Source organism: Cyprinodon tularosa, unplaced genomic scaffold, assembly GCF_016077235.1.
Source record: "Cyprinodon tularosa strain WSP-4 unplaced genomic scaffold, ASM1607723v1 ctg270, whole genome shotgun sequence".
NCBI lineage: Eukaryota > Metazoa > Chordata > Actinopteri > Cyprinodontiformes > Cyprinodontidae > Cyprinodon > Cyprinodon tularosa.
This window is the reverse complement of record NW_024038975.1, coordinates 952,821-973,087: the sequence shown is the minus strand read 5'-3', so window position 1 is coordinate 973,087 and position 20,267 is coordinate 952,821. Positions and strand designations below refer to the sequence as shown.

Here is a 20,267-nt window from a genome sequence, read left to right as displayed (position 1 = left end):
ATTCAATTTGCCTTTTTGCAATCAGAGTTTGTAAAAGAGTTGCCTATATATTTCTCAGGAAACTACCTGTAGCTGTTCTTACACATGCAGTAGATCACTTCAAAGGGTGCAAAAAATCTCCCGTGGATAAAATAGCATTTCACGGCTCATAATTTGAAGATTGCAGCTTTTGCACCCTGTGTTTTTCCTGGAAAAGTAATTTGGATGCAAAAATCCTATAAGAAGAGGGGAAAAGGCTCAGTTGTGGGGATGTTTGTGTAGGCAGAGCGGTAAAAGACATTCCACCGCCACAGGCCTGTTTCCACTTTGAAAGTCTGTGCAGACTCCCACCCCTCCCTCTGGTTGTGCAGCAGTTTGCGAACAGTTGTTGCCTTTAAGGAGCCTTAGGAAGACTCACTTGGTACAAGATGGCGTCCCAGCAGCTCTGTTTGAGGTTTCTTGGGTTGGCTGCATTGCTGACACTGACAACTCTCAGAGGTAAGCATATTCTGTCTTTTTTCTTTGCCGTTTCCTTTAGTAAGGATTTTCTCGGTTCATTCCCTTACCTTAGATGACTCCTTTTTTGGTCCTTTTTTCCTTTGTGTGTCTTTGTTTCAGCATGAGAAATGTGTTTGCTCTTGGAAAACATATTTAGGCAAAAATGATTGAAATGCTAAAATGATGACTTTCTTCTTTCTATTGCAGCTACATAAATTTGAACTCTAATTCATATCTATTTTGTGTTAGATTTAATTTAAATTCAGAAAAAGAATAAGGTTTAAAATTAATATAATCAAACAGAGCATTTTATCAATTCAGGTTTGGAGAAACTTTATAACTAAGGAGACTGTGATATTAACTAGAGGGGGAAAAAATAACACTCCCAGTCATTCAGCTGTAACTGTCGGTCACAGTATAATTTAATTTCAATTATAAGCCTTAACTTCCCTTCTACATATCAATTGATAAAATAAGTAAAGTTATTCAAAAAAAAAAAGTTTTAGGAAAGGTAGTTGCCTGTTCCTCACATCATAGCCCAGAACAGACCAGACACAATTTATTGTCAGACCTGACAGGAAGTCGGTTCATATGAAGACATACACTATATTGCCAAAAGTATTTGCTCACCCATCCAAATTATTGGAATCAGGTGTTCCAATCACTTCCATGGCCACAGGTGTATAAATTCAAGCACCTAGGCATGCAGACTGTTTTTACAAACATTTGTGAAAGAATGGGTCGCTCTCAGGAGCTCAGTGAATTCCAGCGTGGAACTGTGATAGGATGCCACCTGTGCAACAAATCCAGTCGTGAAATTTCCTCGCTCCTAAATATTCCACAGTCAACTGTCAGCTGTATTATAAGAAAATGGAAGTGTTTGGGAACGACAGCAACTCAGCCACGAAGTGGTAGGCCACGTAAACTGACGGAGCGGGGTCAGCGGATGCTGACGCGCATAGTGCGAAGAGGTCGCCAACTTTCTGCAGAGTCAATCACTACAGACCTCCAAACTTAATGTGGCCTTCAGATTAGCTCAAGAACAGTGCGCAGAGAGCTTCATGGAATGGGTTTCCATGGTCGAGCAGCTGCATCCAAGCCATACATCACCAAGTGTAATGCAAAGCGTCGGATGCGGTGGTGTAAAGCACGCCGCCACTGGACTCTAGAGCAGTGGAGACGCGTTCTCTGGAGTGACGAATCGCGCTTCTCCATCTGGCAATCTGATGGACGGGTCTGGGTTTGGCGGTTGCCAGGAGAACGGTACTTGTCTGACTGCATTGTGCCAAGTGTAAAGTTTGGTGGAGGGGGGATTATGGTGTGGGGTTGTTTTTCAGGAGCTGGGCTTGGCCCCTTAGTTCCAGTGAAAGGAACTCTGAATGCTTCAGCATACCAAGACATTTTGGACAATTCCATGCTCCCAACTTTGTGGGAACAGTTTGGAGCTGGCCCCTTCCTCTTCCAACATGACTGTGCACCAGTGCACAAAGCAAGGTCCATAAAGACATGGATGACAGAGTCTGGTGTGGATGAACTTGACTGGCCTGCACAGAGTCCTGACCTCAACCCGATAGAACACCTTTGGGATGAATTAGAGCGGAGACTGAGAGCCAGGCCTTCTCGTCCAACATCAGTGTGCAACCTCACAAATGCGCTTCTGGAAGAATGGTCAAAAATTCCCATAAACACACTCCTAAACCTTGTGGACAGCCTTCCCAGAAGAGTTGAAGCTGTTCTAGCTGCAAAGGGTGGACCGATGTCATATTGAACCCTATGGATTAGGAACGGGATGTCACTTAAGCTCATATGTGAGTCAAGGCAGGTGAGCAAATACTTTTGGCAATATAGTGTAGCAAATGCATCTAATTGAAATGCATGGGGCTGAGCAGACCACACAGAGTAAAACATCCACTTTAGGGAACATACTAAGCAATATCTCTGAATCCCGAGGTAAACCAGCCAGGTTTGACCCCAAATAGGTACATATATCCCAAGCAGGGTACATTTGGATTTGGATGATGAAACAGTGATCTTTGAGTTTTGCAGCAACCATGAAATAACTTTCTGCTTGTGTAAAAGCAGAGACGCATCAAAATCTGGAGGGAGGGTAGTAGGTGCCAGACAGAGGTGGTGTGGTCCTGCCTTTCCGATCCAACAGATTGTTTTAGGGTGTTTTCAAATTTTTTTCCTTGTGATGTTTAAATATTAACAGCATAACTTGTTTTTTGCTAGAGAAGTTGAGTTTGCATTTTCTGCTGTGTTGGCAACAATAAACAGATTAAATTTTTTCCCCACATTTTATGATGTTTTATCTCTTGAATTTGCTTAATCATTTTAAGTTTCTAACTTTTGTTTGTACCACTTTGAAGCAGTCTCCCCATGTGATGTCCACTATAAATATTCAGTATAATTGCTATTGGCTTTTTAATAAATATTATCATTATTACCTTCATCTACATGGAGTATAACCTGATATTTCTTTTACGGTCACTTTTAAAGCTACCAGTGGTGCACGGGATCTGCTAATTTCATTAGTGCAACATAAAGCAGTTTTCATATTTGAACTTTCTCATGAGAAACCATTGTAGATCACTTGCAAAACGGCAACTTTTCCCTTGAGTAAATTTGAAGCTCCTCATTTAATCTTTAAAGATCAGGCCCATGGTGCCAATCGGACAATTGTTCTCAGACATGCAAGAAAAAAAACTTCTTCCCAGACATTGTGTCCAGAGCATGCTGTGAGAACCCCTCTAATACACGACTTCAAGAGCACATGAAGTAATTTTGTTCCTGCAGAGTGGAGATTTTCTCCAGATGTCTATTCTCATCTCCACAGCCTTGAGCAGATTAACTCCAGCAAACCAGTGGCTCCACCTCCTGTCTGCGTGCAGACTGCTCACTGTCCCGCATCAGACCTATGATAGTGGTCTCATCTGCCAACTTCAGCAGTTTCACAGGATGGTGTTGTATGTACTCAATAATAAAAAAAACTGTGAAAGGTGGCGGTGGCCCATAGGTGCAGCACAGAACCTATGTCCGGAACTGTGGCTCTTTGCTGCTCGTCTTCACCTTGAGATAGAAAAAAAGATATAACATTCCCTCCACAAAAATCAGAAAATCATGTTTAATATGAAATAAGTAAACAAGCAGAAGAACTCCATTCAAAGTAAAATAGTGGTGAGGTAAAAGAAATTAAGAACGTACATTCATATAGGCTAAAAAAGCCACGCCACCTTCAGTAATTCAATTTTCTGCATATTTGCAATGTAGGAAACATAATAGCTACATTCCTGGAGCAAAAATGCTAAGGGAACAGATGATCTCTGCAGCACATCACAGTTATGAAACCCTTTAGATAACAAGCTGTACTATTCATACATATCTGAATCTGGACTTTGAGATTCTCTAGATTCTTTCACATCTATAATAACATCCATTTCAACTTCAAATACTTTTATATATCTTTTTTTCTTGTTGGGATCCTTATATAAAGCTGTTCTATCTCCAGACAGCATTGGGTTTAGAAACACCTTGAAGCTTTAACATCCTAGTAATAATAAAAGCCACTATCAATACGGGCAAATAAAATGCCCACCGTGTTTGTGCTTAGAAATAGATAAAAAAATATATATCAGGAATACAGAAATTAGGAGAACACCTATAATTCTATAGTTTAGTGTATATTATTGATGTAACCTAGTTAAATGAGTTGCAATTGAGTAGGTGGGAATTTCAAAGACTGTTGAATATATTTAATACAAAGTTTGATAGAACTAGATCAGACGGCACCATGTCAAGGAACCAATCAGGCTCCATCCTGAAACTCATTTTCCTGCATGATACTTTTCTCATTTCATGTATCTAAAGTTTTCTTAGTACTTTCATGAAACCTAACAAGTATTTTTCCATATTGGCATGATAGTAAATCTGTTTTAAGTCACTTCATAAAACTACCTTGTTCCAGAAATGTTGCAGCTAAATTACATAGAAATGGCTTTTAAGTTCCTGAATGCGAATAACAAAATAATTCCTGTTATATCAAAATTACTAAAAGAGTTCAAATAGCTAACGAAATCAAACTTGGTGTTAAAACGGACCCAAATTGATTTTTTTTTTTTTCAACCTTGGCTCGCAAAGCTGATTCTTACTCTTCCAAGACTTTCCTGTACAATAAAATAAATCGGTAAATATTTGAAAGAGAAAAAATTATTAAATTCAGCTGCTGTTGCAGTAGTTCATCTTTCACCTAAAATACTCTTTGCTTTTCATAGAGACATATTGCCCCTGTAGCTGTGCTAAAAGAAGCTCAAAGGTTCAACTTGGCATATTTTACCTCTTCTATCATTAAGCTACTTCATGTATAGTTTCAACAGATGATTTCAGGACAAAAAGCCATCATTACATCCAGGGGAAAACAATTCGGGTTAAGCATTTTTGTTAAAACTGATTGATTGATTGATTTTGTATGTAACTTTTGAAGAAATAAAGAGAGCCTTCATCGTTGAATTCATCTGTATAAAAACCTGGTGATGTATAACTCCAACCATGCAGTGAAAATGTCCTTCTAGCAGACGGACTGAGATTAAGAATGGAGTTCTGAGCAGTGCAGTTCACTCTGAGATTCGCATTTCCCTTAGTCTGACTTGATTTTAAAATGGAAAAAAAACCCTGATGATAAATGCAGAAACTCTTCAAAATCGCAGGTCTAAGTCATTTCCACTTACAATAAAAAAAAAAAAAAAGAAAAAAAAAAAGTTCAACTGAATTCCATTTGTTGGTGCAGTTAAGTGGAAGATAAGTTGGTGGTGCACTTTTGTTCAAGAAAAACAGAGCAGAAATCCTTTCTCTGGGGTCTAAAACAGCAGCAGGAAGCCTACGCTTCAATAATATTTATATGCAAGAGAGCCAGAAATTTGCTTCCCTAGACTTCAGTTAATAATTATTTTCTGTGTTTACACTTCTGTTTTCAGCGTCCTCAGACCTGTTTTTCCACTTATGGATTTTTTTCATCTAATGTTTAGTTAAATATCTTTCGTCCTGTCATATAAATTCCTGTGAACACACGTCCAAACTAATGTGGACACAACAGGTGAAAAAGTGATAAAAGCAAACATGGTCAAAGAGCCGACCCAAAAAGATATACAAATATATTAACAACTCTAATTAACTCCAAGTTAAGCATATTTTTGTTAAAACTCCTAACTAAGCTAAACTAAATGGCTACTATAAACACATAGAAGAAAAAAGATAAATGAAAATTGTCAAACATTATGAGGAAAATTATGAAGTAATGCATAGTTCAGTTCAACCAAGTTTTATCTCAAATACTTTACCGAAATGTACTTAAATAAACTTTTAAACCGATGAAACCCTTCAATCAATTACCATTTAGATCATTGAAACTTAATGTCATGGTTATTCCTTAAAGGAATAACAAAATGGGGTTAAGAACTGTGAAGGAACCATACTATAAAAAGTACTATACCTGCATTGCTTTGCTGAAAACACTTTTCCCTGCCACTGCCAGATCGGCTACCTTGTTTTTTTTTTTATCTCTGTTCTGAGGAAGATGAGGGGATTCTAGTCTTCAGGAAAGTTTAGGTTTCTCAGCCGACGGGAGCAGGACTATGAGCAGCTGTTAAGTTTTGTTCTTGGCTCTATGGCCAATGAGGTATTTAACATCGTATTAAAGATCTTAAAATACATTTTGACAACAGGAACATGTGTCTGCCCCATATTTCAACTGTTTGGTCAACTGATACGAAGAGGTTTTTTTTTATATAGAAGCCACCAAAGAAAAATAAATACGTACCCTAAAAGTATTCACACCTTACTTCAGTCCTTTAATAACAGCAGTGAACCTGCTATTAAAGAATCCTTTGCAGATGAGATGGGATTAGAATTTGTTTTTTTTGCTCTTTTTTTAAATTAGGCAGAGTCAGTGGTACCGAATCAGCGCTGAGACTCTTGTAATAATTCAATGCAAGTGAAGTCCCCTTTCTAAAAAGAGCCCCAATCTCCAGGCTCACTAACAGATAAAATAGTAATAAGAAATAATTCATTATTTTAAATAGAAAGAACAGAAAAAACAACAACATTAAGAATTAAATGTGTTGTTTTAGATGAAATATAGGGTTCCATCTCTGTGATTCTCCAGTATTATGTTTAAAAGCCAGGCAAACAGAGCTTTCATTTACATCCGTGTAGGTAACCCTCACTCATAACTTAAACCCCTCCCTGCCAAAACAAAAAAAGCAAAGTAGGAGCGAAATGGTGGAGAGCTTGTCTAGTAGATTGAAACTTCCTCCCAGAGAAGATAATTTGTCAAAATGAAGCCATCTTGCAGCATTATTAAGCTATTTACTCACTTGTAAGACGTGTTCCTCTGAGATGCTGCACTGTTTTGCTGTGTATTCATTATTCACTCATCTTTTCCAGCGCTTAGCCCCATGTCTGCCTTTTCACACACTCACTCATCTGTGCGCTCAGCTGTCTCTGCCCTCACAACTTCATTATATGTGGCTGAGTAACAATGTCTCCTTGTACCACTTTAAAATTGTTGTTTCCTTTGAATATCTCAACATTTTACTTGACATATTTTCTTATTTAAGTTTTTTATTGTTATGGAATTATAAGAGAGTCTGGGGAAGGGGTTTGTGTCATTTGTTATCAGGCCTGAGTGAGTTAATTCAAAGGAGGTAGCTGGAGGTTTCTTCCTGTTAAAAGGGAGTTTTTCCTCTCCACTGTCGCTAAAAGCATGCTTAGTGTGAGGAATTGCATTAGAGTCAATGAGTCGAAGCAATCAACTGGTTTTCCTTAGATGGAAAACTTTGAATCAATTTGACTCTATGATCTAGTTGAACTGTAAAGTGGCTTGAGATCACATGAGATGTGAATTGGCGCCATAGAAACAAACGGAATTGAATTGAATTGATACTGTTATATACATAAGTTAAATATTTTTTTTTTTTATCAGGAGTAAAGATAACTGCTAACCTTTTCCATATGTTTCTTTCAACAAAGAGTTGTGTAGATGTACCATCATCCCAATTAAAGCTTAAAAAAAAATCACTATATGTTAAGTTTCAATGCGGCAAGGCCAATAAAGGCTTTTCCATCTACTATGCTAAAGAGTGTGAATAAATTGGGACAAGGCATTTATCATTAAATATTTACAAAATTGATTGAAAAATAATGTAACTATAAAAAAAACACCTGAAGATGAAGCCTTTTCATAAATTAATCATCAAATATTAGTCATCCCTGAATATTATTTTTCTTGAACAAATAAAATTGAAAAGCAAACAGTTCAAAATATGAAATAACAAAACTTTAATTTAGTTGTTAAAGAGGTTATATCAGTCTAAACCAACCAAACAATATTGGCAAATAATTTCTTTTCTCTTACCAGCAAGATATAAATCTACTTTCACCTCTTCCTAAAGATAAGATAAATTTAAGAATGAAACCTTTCATGGTGCTTCCTCACACCCTCATGAATCTGATAATTAACTAAAGGGCCCTTTAGCTTAAACATTTTGAAACAATACCTTGATCTGCATTGTAAATGTTTAAAAAGACAGTAATATAATAGAATATAAACCTCTGAATTTTTAGGAAGTGGTAAAAACACATTTACTAGAAAAAGATCTCTATAATTATATTAGTATTTAGCTAATACAGATATTTTTGTTTTATCTGTCTGATTTCTGAATCAATTGTCTTTTTACATGTTTATCTGGTTCCTTCTGTAAACGAGGGACTTTTCTGATTTGGTTTATGAATTTTTTCTGAAACGCAGAAAGAAATGTTTTTACATCTCGACATACTAAAAAGATGGAAACTAAAGAAATGTCATTGTTTGTTGTATCAACATGTGTGAGTAGAATAAGCATTTATTTCATATAAAATATGCAGCAGCTTAAAAATTCATGCCATTTTAAATGTAAAGGCATGGTAAGAGGATTGCTTTAAGAGTTTCCTGTCAGATACCCGTCACTGTATTTTCACCCTCCCTGCCCTTCTCTCTCCATCAGTGTCACTTTCTCCAGGCAAGTATTCTTGGAGCTCATCATGTTGATCGCTTCTAAAATCTAATTGTCTTCACTGCTCAACTGGAGGTGTGATTTCTACCCTCTTCTGCCTTGTAGGGGTATTAGGTACGGTGGCTGAGAAGTGCAAAACACATTTACAATTCAAAAACACATTAACAAATAAAAAACAAAATAACATTTGAAGAAACAAAATTATATTTTGTGAAACAAATGTATTTTTGAAAAAAAAGTTTAAATTTTTAAAAACAAATTTACATTTTAGCAAACAAATTTACATTAACAAATAAACAAAATAACATTTGAAGAAACAAAATTATATTTTATGAAACAAATGTATTTTTGAAAAAAAAAGTTTAAATTTTTAAAAACAAATTTACATTTTAGGAAACAAATTCACATTTTAAATAAGTTAGATTTTAGGTGAGAGAAAGTTTCATTTTAGAGAAAAAAAAATACATTATAGGGAAACAAATTTACATCTAAAAAAAAATTGACCGTTCGGAAACACTTGTACAAGTGCAAAGACAAAACTGCAAGTGGCAAAACACATTTACATAGCCAAAAACAAATTAACAGAAGACGGCTACACGGAAAGGGAATGTCCCAGTGGCCGGATGTGACGTCACGATTACCCTGACTTGTAGTACAAACAGCTCAAGCTGTAGTCCTCCTGCTTCACGTGAAAAGTCAGCGGCGATTTTAGATGAAAAGAATTGCACTGAAGCTGTTTTTCTTAAGTTTACGCTAACCGAACAATGTTTTCAGCCAATTTACACCATTTTGTTCTTCGTGCGGACGGTCTCTGGAACTTTTACGGGACACGGACCAGGTGGCAGGACCAAGCAGCAGCTATATATATATATATAGGCTATATATTGTGATGTTATCGCTTAATAACCTGTATTAAAATGTATTCTTTATGGGTTTCTTTTTATTGTGATGTTATTGCTTAATAAACTGCATTAAAACTTTTATAATGTCACATTTACTTGATGGAACGGAGTACTTTATCTGCGAATAAGTGGCCTCGGCCGGCAGCAGCCTGCCATCGGCCTCTCCGATGGCAGGCTCTGCCGGCAGCGGCCACCATCGGCCTCTCCGATGGCAAGCTCTGCCGACAGCGGCCACCATCGGCCTCTCCGATGGCAAGCTCTGCCGGCAGCGGCCACCATCGGCCTCTCCGATGGCAAGCTCTGCCGGCAGCGGCCACCATCGGCCTCTCCGATGGCAAGCTCTGCCGGCAGCGGCCACCATCGGCCTCTCCGATGGCAGGCTCTGCCGGCAGCGGGCAACAACGGCCACTCCGATGGCCGGCTCTGCCGCAGCCACTGTCACGAATTGAGCCCGGCCCTGCTGCTTGGTCCTGCCACCTTGTACCGTGTCCCGTAAAAGTTCCAGAGACCGTCCGCACGAAGAACAAAATGGTGTAAATTGGCTGAAAACATTGTTCGGTTAGCGTAAACTTAAGAAAAACAGCTTCAGTGCAATTCTTTCCATCTAAAATCGCCGCTGACTTTTCACGTGAAGCAGGAGGACTACAGATTGAGCTGTTTGTACTACAAGTCAGGGTAATCGTGACGTCACATCCGGCCACTGGGACATTCCCTTTCCGTGTAGCCGTCTTTTGTTAATTTGTTTTTGGCTATGTAAATGTGTTTTGCCACTTGCAGTTTTGTCTTTGCACTTGTACAAGTGTTTCTGAACGGTCAATTTTTTTTAGATGTAAATTTGTTTCCCTATAATGTATTTTTTTTCTCTAAAATGAAACTTTCTCTCACCTAAAATCTAACTTATTTAAAATGTGAATTTGTTTCCTTTAATGTAAATGTGTTTTTAAAAATTGAAACTTTTTTTTTCAAAAATAAATTGTTTCATAAAATATAATTGTTTCTTCAAATGTTATTTTGTTTTTTATTTGTTAATGTGTTTTTGAATTGTAAATGTGTTTTTAAAAATTTAAACTTTTTTTTCAAAAATACATTTGTTTCATAAAATATAATTTTGTTTCTTCAAATTTTATTTTGTTTATTTGTTAATGTAAATTTGTTTGCTAAAATGTAAATTTGTTTTTAAAAATTTAAACTTTTTTTTCAAAAATACATTTGTTTCACAAAATATAATTTTGTTTCTTCAAATGTTATTTTGTTTTTTATTTGTTAATGTGTTTTGGAATTGTAAATGTGTTTTGCACTTCTCAGCCACCGTAATTAGGGCTAAATTCATTCTCCAAATGAAGGACAAATTGTGGAAAAAGGGCAAATAAGACAGGCAGATTACAGAGTAAAGCAACAGCCTAAATATCTAATCGATAGATTTTTAGTAGTGAAAATCAACTACCGGTAACAAAAGTTTGATTTAATATAATAGTTTGCAAATGGGATTATCTTCATAATACCTTTCTAGCATAACTTTCTACTTAAGATCTATTCCTTTTGGCTGATATATTGTAGTTCAACAGAATATTAAAGAAACTACATACAATAAGATCTATCTATCTATTCAATTTGAAAAAAAGTTTTGATTGCTGTTATCATCAGCCTGGACTTATAAAACTAATTCAGCATAGAAAAGACAAATAGAGCAATCAGAAATTTAGCTTCAGTGAAAAATAAATAAATAAATAAATAAACTACTCCTCTTGATATAGTTTTGAGACATGATGACATATATGTGCTGACAAAGTTTGTTTAAATTAATATTTTTAAATTGATGCATACTACAGTATGTGAAAGCTCCCTCTGCTGAGAAACAAGAATTGTTACAAAGCTCTATTTTATTTTCATATCCAACCAAATGCTGTTTGATATTTGATTTCTCTTCCTGGGGTGCCGCCTTATCGTGGTAGAGGGGTTTGAGTGTCCCAGTGACCCTAAGAGCTATGCTGTCAGGGGCTTTATGCTCCTAGTAGGGCCACCCAAGGCAGACAGGTCCTAGGTGAGGGACCAGACAAAGAGCAGTTTTAAAGACCCCTTATGATGAATATAATAAATGGATGTAGTGTTCCGTCGTCACACAGGGGTCACAAGGGCCCGACTCTGGAGCCAGACCACGAGGTGGGGCAGGCTTGTGAGCGCCTGGTGGCCATGCTTTTACACACGAAGCCTGGGCACATCCCGAAGAGTAAACATGGGTCCCCCTTCCAATGGGCTCACCATCTGTAGGAGGGACCAAAGGGGTCGGGTGCATTGTGTGATGGGTGTCAGTCGAGGTTGAGGAACTTGGCACCCTAATCCTCGGCTGAAGAAGCTGGCTCTTGGAACATAGAATGTCACCTCTCTGGTGGGACAGGAGCTTGAGCTTCTGCACAAGGTCAGAGGTTCTGGCTAGGCATAGTCGGACTTACCTCAACGCATGACTCTGAAGCCATGAGTCTTATCCATAGTCTCTGGGCTCACTCTTAGAAAGAGGTGAGGAGGTCAGTCATCTGGGGAGGACTCAGTGTAGAGCCGCTGCTCCTCCACATCGAGAGGAGCCAGTTAAGCTGGCTTAGGCATCTGGTTAGAATGTACCCTGGACGCCTCCCTGGTGAGGTGTTCTGGGTACGTCCCACCAGGAAACCCAGGACACAGTGGAGGGACTATGTTTCTCAGCTAGCCTGGGAGCTCCTTGGGATTCCCCCTGGAGGAGCCGGCCCAAGTGGTTGGGGAGAGGGACATCTGAACCTCCCTACTAAAGCTGCTACACCATCGACCCAAACCGGGATAAGCGTAGGAGGATGGATAGACATTTGAGTTACAAGTTTATTGTGGCATATATTTACAATGTGGATGGTTAAACATTGTGTGAAGCATGGAGGTGGCAGTATCATGCTGTGTTTTTTTCTTGAAGAATACAAGTGAAGCTTAATCTTGGAGAACAAAAAAAAGAGATGGCAAAAAAGTTAAAACTGGATTCAATTTTACATTCCAGCAGAGGAACAATCATAAATATATGGCCATCGCTTAATGTACAGTAACACTCTAGAAGCAAGTTTATATAAAACGTGTTATAACTACCTAGTTTAAGTTAAGAAAAGAGTAGAAAAGGTCAAGGTGTATAAATAATTAGCAATGCACATAAGTGAAGGTTGTTAAACTATCTTCCTAATGACTCTCCTTTGCAGATGTATCCGGTGAGAGCCACCTGCAGAAGATCTTAGTAAGAAGAAACGGTACATACAGTACAAACAACACAAACTAACTTTATTGATCAAACTGATCCTTTTCCAGCCCTTTATGTTTAAATGGCTGCATGTCTGATTCATTCGTGCAGTGGCAGAAGCTGACCATGTCCCACCCAGTTCTTCTGTTGCCATCCCTTCTTCAAAGGCCCAAGAATTTCTGGCCAAGCTGAGCAGAACAAAGAGAAATGTTTGGGATCGCAGCAGACCAGACGTCCAGCAGTGGATCATGCAGTTTATGCAAATGGGATTCGATGAGCAGGTAAGTTTAGATTTTTATCGAAACTGAAATCTAAATAGATTCTTAATAACTATACTGACTATAAATTTGCTGAAGTGTTGAAGATAATAATCAGCTGACAATTTCACAGCCATGCAGTTAGTATAACCTGTACTCTAAATGGTGTCAATTACCCACCAGTGTCTGAGACGTCTTACTGATTTTGACACAAAATTGACTAAGAAAAGTTGACACTGGCTATAGAGTAAATTTGACACTAATTTAGAGTTGGACCTGAGACAAAGCTATATTCAACTCTGTAGGTGTTAAAGTAACACTTTGGTTTTTAATGAGTAAAGGGGTAAAACATTTCTGACTTAAAGCTGGGCAATTAAAAATCTAATACAAACACTACTTTCAAGTTATAGTCATCCCCTCTGGGAGGTGACCTTAATTAAATGGGCAATGAAATTCAAGCTTTGAAACATGCTTTATAAAAACAATAATTTTTCCCCACAACAATTAAGAAAAATCAGATTTTTCTCAGATTTAATCGGCGACGCCTTCTTTTAAGGTTACCATTTAATAACATGGTAATAACATAGAGAGTTACTGTAGGCAACAAGAAAACCTTTATGGAAGATTCTTGTTAATGCTGTGCTTCAAAATTTAGGAAGACAAATTAAAGTCAGACTTCTTAGATTTCAAACTGTTATTACCAGGTAACTCAGCCAATTCACCGACAGCAATAAATCAATGTGTCATTATCTAGTAAAATGCAGTTTATTAATTGCCATATAACAGAAAACTAAACCTAGAAGACGGAAAGCCAATCTTCTTAACTATATTCTTATTTTTATGTAATTTGAGTTCCATTTTATGATGCTCTACTTACCTGATTACAAGTTACAATTTACTTTTAAATGTGGTGATAGGTTGTGGCCATTAATAGAAACTGTTTTGTGGTAACCTAATGGTAATTAACCACAGAAAGCCTCCATTGTTACGTATAAACATACAATTGTAATAACTACATGCAGGTAATTACTTTGAAACTATATACCTTAAATTTTGGTTATTACCAAATAAAGATTTTTCTTGTTGCCTAGTAATATAGTGTGCCTTGCTATGTTACTAATATGTTATTACATGTTTATTGATGTGCTTTAAAAGAAAGCGTTACCATTACATCTTCATAAACAGACAATCCAATAAGTTGATTAAAACAATCACCTAGCAATAGTCTGACTATTGCTGACCGATGCAGGCATTGATAGGCACACATTGAACATAGAGGTTAAAGGTTTTTCCTCCCAATGTTTAGTTATCACTAGAGTCAGACTGACCAAGGTATAAGGAGTTTGCAGCAAGGTAGTTTTTGCTTTAGGAAAACTTTAAAATGTGACAAACAAGAAGGCATATGTACAAAAGTTAAAATACAGGGAAGTAGAAATATAAAAGCAGACAGTAAATCAAAATAAAATGTTATTAGTCCCCTCTAAAAGACGCGCTCTAGCAGGCACTTAAACCTGCGCACGTTCTAAGGGAATAAATGATAATTAGTTGTAATTCAGACCATAGAAAAGCATGGAATGTTTCCTACAGAGAAATGTAAGACCGCTTACTGATGTAGATTTCTTTCAGGTCATTGCCCGCCATGATTCCACAGGGGATAGTGAGGAACAGAGAGGAAAAGCTGAGTGCTGAAAATAACACCCCGCTGTGTCTGTTTCCAGCAGCTGACAGCATGTTACCATCAGCCACAGCAGCGTTTCTCCTACACTCAATATAGATGACACCTTGTGTATGTGCCATTTGTTGCCGCTTCCTAGAAAGGCCAAAGCTGTCTAACGACTGGCCTTTTCAAGATTTTTTATTTTTTATACGTGTTAATTTGTGGAAGCGGTGCCTCCCGACAGTCACAGCCGACGTCTTATCAGTTGTTGGTTTTTTCTGCTATGAGTTCCCCCTTATATGCCATCCTGTTGGACTGTTTTCTCACCAGAGGCTGGAGGCTGACCTGCAGTACTGGATGGACTACGCCCGATCCCATGACCAGGGCCGTCAGCATCACTACGATGAAAACTCCCCCATCGGCCCGCGGTCTTCTTACAGGCATGGGGCAGATGTCAACTATGACTACTATTAACGCCGCCCACACACACTCCATGTTGTAGGAAGGTAATGAATGGTGATAGATTTCTTGCCTGACAACTTCGTCAAGGGAATCCTGTCAATTTATCTCAGTTTCATCCATCAATTAAAGTCTGTCTTTCTGCTTTCTAACTATTCAGCTAACTTAATTCCCTTCAAACTTGTGGACAAACCAATCAGAATAAAACAGTCCTTAAAGTAAAGTGGTTTAGCAATGATTTTTGGTGGCTTACCCTACTTGTAGGGGTGATTATAGACTGTACACTAAACTGCAAGGTGCTCTAAATTTTTAAGTTAAAATGCACCAAAGGAATTTTTTCTTAATATGTGTTGATTGGTCCTCTATAAGTAATTTGTTCACTAAAAAACCTGTGAGGCCTTTGGAAAACTGCTTATCTTCATTTTTACTGGCTTTTTGAAGCCACTGGATCCTATTCAGAGCTTTTACAGTTGACATGTAGGTCATTCACAGCTTACATTTTAATCCATATATATATATTTTCCTCTGGAGTTAATGCTTCCCTTTTTTTCCATTGTTTTACCAAAAAAAAACAACTATTGTTTTGTTACTTTAATAAGATAAAATATAAAAAAGTTTCAAGGGGTTGAAATCCAAATAAAAGACTATATATTCCTTTGTTTTATTTGTCTGTGTCTTGTTTTGCCAATATAGCTTTTGGAATTGATGTCCTGGATATAGATAATAGCCCAACAGATTTGGCATTTAGTTTGCTGCTGCAAGGTTCAGCTAAGTAATTATGTATGAAACTTTATTATAAATAGTTAAGGGAATTCAATCAGATGCAACAGACAAAGAGACAGAAAAGTAGACAGAGAAAGAGGGAATAAGAATTTAGGTGAAAGAAAGGGGGGATATTTCACCCTAAATTCCACCCCTTTCTGGGTATCTATTATTTCAGCTGTTTAGATGTGTTCTAAGTTCAGTTTATTTATTCTAGTTCATGCATCTAAATTTAGGCACTTTATTTGTTGAGATACTTAAGTTGGTCAAGTGGAAATAACTAAGTGCTCATTACATGGAGGAAAATCCCCCCCGCAATTGCATCCATGGCTCATTACACCAACTGTCAACTAACATCTGAATATATAAAATAAAATAATTATTTAACCTGTTGGATGATTTCTTATCAGTAGATATTCTGGGTATTTGATCTAATCCAGAAATTTGTTCAGGACCTTTGAAAATTGCCAACAAAACAGGCAAACTACTGGAAATAGTTTATTAAAATAGCATCTTCACATCAATACGATACGGCACGCCCTGACAGGAACATTTCACAAACACGATATCTTTAAAAACAATAATGGCGCCGTAAACAGCTGAGCTGGAGGATTTGTCCCAAACCTGCTGTGCACTGCAGGCCTGGCAGATGGACACAATGAGATGTCCAGAGGAAGAAAAAAAAGACGTAGGCAAGTCCCATCCGCACGCACAACACCAAGAAACCCATGAACACCAATACTTTCTTCATGGCTTGGTCTGCTTGAAGGATTCTCATCGCAGTGCATTAAATAGCAAAAACATCACAACCCCATAAAAATAAACAGAAACAACAACAGGCTGTATTTTAAATGCTTTGCTCCAACACGTTGCCTTCTTGATCAGGCCGGTCCATCGGTTGTGAAAGCCTCAGTGAGTGAAATCTCACTGAATCACATCCGCCGCACAGACACAAGGTATCAACAGCTTTAAAAAGGGAGAGAAAGCCGTCTTCGTGTCCGTAAAAGGAGAAAGGACACTTCCAAAAAGGTGCTCTACTCAGCAGGGTACGCCAAAGAGAAGCTCCCCAGGGGAGTCTCTAAAGGTAGAAGAATGTACAGCAGAGCAGACTTCTGCCTCTCAGTTGTGTCTGGGTCTTCCTTTCTTCATGCGGGCAGCTTTAGGTTTGGGGATGTACTGGTTGTTGGCCTGGTGTTCTAGTTCTCTGCTGAAATACTGGATAGTTTTGTTCAAACCCTCCTCCAGCGGCACCTGTTACACAAAACAAGATGTAAAAACATCATTACCATAATAAAAACAGTTCCTAAGAGTTGTAAATACCAAGTTTTAATGGTTAAAATACTCAACTAAATGCTAAAATTAGACTTGTACCATTTTATGATGGACAATCTGTTATAATCATCACTGAGTCGTGGTTTCTCCTCTGACGTGTACAGCCAGACAAATCCGAGACAACAGGCTACAACTTGATTAGCAGACCTACGTATTCACCTGGAGGGATGTCTATCAGGCAGTACAGGCAGCAGAGCTACAGTGGGGGAAATAAGTATTTGACCCCTTGCTGATTTTGCAGGTTTGCCCACTTAAAAAGAATGCAACAATCTACAATTTTAATGATATGTACATTCTAACAGTGAGAGACAGAATCCCAAAGAAAATTCCAGAAATTCACATCATATGAATTTATAAAAAAAATTGATAACCATCTGATGAGGAAAAACTGTAATCTTCCTCCAAATAGATGGCTTAACTTCCCTTTATGATGAAGCAGACACTGGCTGTCCAGTTCTTTTATGCCATTAACAACCACTCCAATCTTAAAAAGGTACGTGTCCTTCCTTGGTACACCAATGCACTGCAGCAGTCACACACACCTGCCATGAAATTTGTACGAGGAGGTGAGAGACTTACAGAGAAACTGTCTTGATGATTGGAGTCAGACGCTTGGTTTAACAAGTTGTCCCCTGGAGTCGACGATTCAATGTTAGCTGTTTTTAACATCATTCAATAGGTGTTTAAAAAGTCAAAGAACAAAAAGCTCACTGGAGCTTGTAGATAATACATTTTAGAGTCTTTACAACATACTAAAGATAATTTTTTTTAGCAGATAGGAAAGAATCTGACATGAAAACTGCACTGTTTAAAAAGTTTGGTATTTTATGGGAAGTCTCACAGTAAAGGTAACTTTACAGGGAATACAAACACTACTGTTAACCGTTTATGACCTGCTTAGATAAAATTCGCCGGGGCATATTTACTTTTCTTCATGCTGTAGAGTAATTTCTTGAAGCAGAATACAACAGAAAAAGGAAAATAGTTTTTCCACATATAGAGTACAGACCAAAAGTCTGGACACACCTTCTCATTTAAAGAGATTAGGAAAATTGAATATTCACACTGAAGGCAACAAAACTATGAATTAACACATGTGGAATTATATACTAAATAAGTTTGGACACACCAGCTCATAAAGGAAATTCCAAGAGTGTGTGATGCAGTAATAGAAGAAAAGGTGGCTACTTTGAAGAACCTAGAATATAAAACATATTTTCAGTTGTTTCATACTTTTGTGTTAAGTATATAATTCCACATGTGTTTTCATTGTGAATCTACAATTGTTTGCCTGAGCAGGTCCCTGAGCAAGACCTTTAACCTACCCTGGTCCCTGGGAACCGCACAATGGCAGCCCACTGCTCCCCAAGGGGATGGGTTAAATGCAGAGAGTTGAATTTCGTTGTTTTGTACTAAAGTTGAATTCTATTCCTCTTCCATGTCTGGTGTGTCGATGCATGTGTTTGAATAGAAACTGAAAATACTAAAACACTGGTTAGAGTACAAGATACAAAGGGGTGAAAACAAGAAGTGGGAGTGAGGCAAAAAGAGCCGTTAACTGCAGAAAAAACGTCAACTCCTGGGAAAAAATTAATATCACTTCCGGTTGTTTCCTTGTCAGAGGCGGGTGAGCACACCACGTGATGCGTTAAGGACAATTTATGCTTCTGACACATAGTCGCTGCAACCGTCAAATCTGTCTCCGTGCATGACCACGCCCCCCGCACAGAGGTTCTGCAACCGTCGTTGTGCACCTAAAAAAAAAATCCTGATTACGCGTCAGTCGGTCGCAAATCCGCACATACCTCAAGCGGAAGTGCGCAGAAAAAAAGCAGCTGTGATTGGTCCCTGGTATTCCTTTCAGGCTGTCTGTGTGGTCGTCCTTATCTATTCGGTCCTGGGGCGTGCCATTTTTAAAAACCGAGGAACAACTACAATGGACAACTTTTATGCCAACTCCAATAACAGAACCTGCTCCTCTTCGATGTCTAGCAACTCTAGATCCATCTCTGTCACCGTGATACCTTGCAGACGCGACATTGTTGTCTTGTAAGATAAACAATCCTGCCGGCTACGCCCAAGTTCTGGTGACCAACCGGCAAAGTTCTTGCGAGTTGTCGAATAGGCTCCCCCTTGTGCTTTGGCAAAAAACTGCTGTGCATCCCTAGAAATTCCAGACTGACGTTGCAGAAGCATACCAGCAAAACTGGTTCACGACCAGACCCAAGCGACATTTGATGTGTGCGGTTGTAGAAGTCTAATCTGCCCTTTAACCCACCAATTACTGTACATCACATATATTGAAATGTAGAAAGTATAAAGCAGTCTAGATTATAATGTTAATTTTTTTTTTTTTTTTATATATATATATTTAGGCTAAATAAAAATAACATTTTATGGAGGAAAACAGTGCTCTGGTACTCAATGTGAGTAGAATGTTTAATTTTGCCCCCCCGGTTTAATTTCCATAAAACAATATTTCTGCCACATATAGTTGCAATTCTACGGGCATCTAAAAAAAGATAAGCAAACGGGAGCACCATCGCTCCCACCGTTCAAAAAGGGTAAATGCCAATGATGCCACTATATGTACATTAATAGATGGTTTCAAATGAAATCTCTAATTCCTTTTTGGCTGCAGAGCTGTGTAATAGACTGCTCTCACTCAAATACACAGATATATTTATATTTAAAAAAAAATCTGTCATATAGGCTCATCAAATCAAAGCTTCACCAATTTATTCTCTTTGTGACACATAATATATTATCTGCCGATTCTGACCAACCAAATATGCACATACTGAAGGTTCACAGGCTCTATATAGATGATGTTTTATCATAGTGTAAGAGAAATCCCAAATGTTCTTCCTTGACAGCCCTAATTTTTGTGTTTCATTGGTGAAAACACATGAGGGTTGAGGCCATTTCTTTTTAAATGAGTGAACGCCAACAGCTCATGTTACTGAATGTCGTGCAGCACACATACCACAGGCTCCCAGCCAAGCATCATCTTGGCTTTGCGGATGTCGGGTCGCCTCCTCTGGGGATCATCCTGGGCCTCCGACAGAAACTGGATCTGACTCCGGCTCACTGCATATTATAACAAGAGAGTAGGTTTTTTTTTTTTTA

General features: G+C 38.1%; 2 protein-coding genes across 4 annotated transcripts in view; one reads left to right on the top strand and one right to left on the bottom strand.

Annotated features, from left to right (window-relative positions):
• Window positions 1-318: 318 nt before the first annotated feature.
• ecrg4a (ECRG4 augurin precursor a) lies at window positions 319-15,606 on the top strand. Its single transcript, XM_038289659.1, has 4 exons — window positions 319-477; window positions 12,634-12,681; window positions 12,783-12,952; window positions 14,916-15,606. Exons 1-4 carry the CDS (start codon window positions 408-410, stop codon window positions 15,057-15,059), a joined length of 432 nt encoding a protein of 143 aa, XP_038145587.1. The 5' UTR covers window positions 319-407; the 3' UTR covers window positions 15,060-15,606.
• Window positions 15,607-16,291: 685 nt separating this feature from the next.
• Window positions 16,292-20,267, bottom strand: part of uxs1 (UDP-glucuronate decarboxylase 1) — a 45,631-nt gene continuing 41,655 nt past the window's right edge. For 2 of the 3 annotated variants that reach the window (XM_038289658.1, XM_038289657.1), the window contains exons 15-16: window positions 20,125-20,228; window positions 16,926-17,057 (exon numbers count right to left, since the gene is read on the bottom strand). In XM_038289658.1, coding sequence (XP_038145586.1) covers window positions 16,926-17,057; window positions 20,125-20,228 — 236 coding nt within the window. Of the gene's footprint in view, window positions 17,058-20,124; window positions 20,229-20,267 lie in introns of all 3 variants that reach the window. The other variant, XM_038289656.1, reaches the window with a different exon arrangement.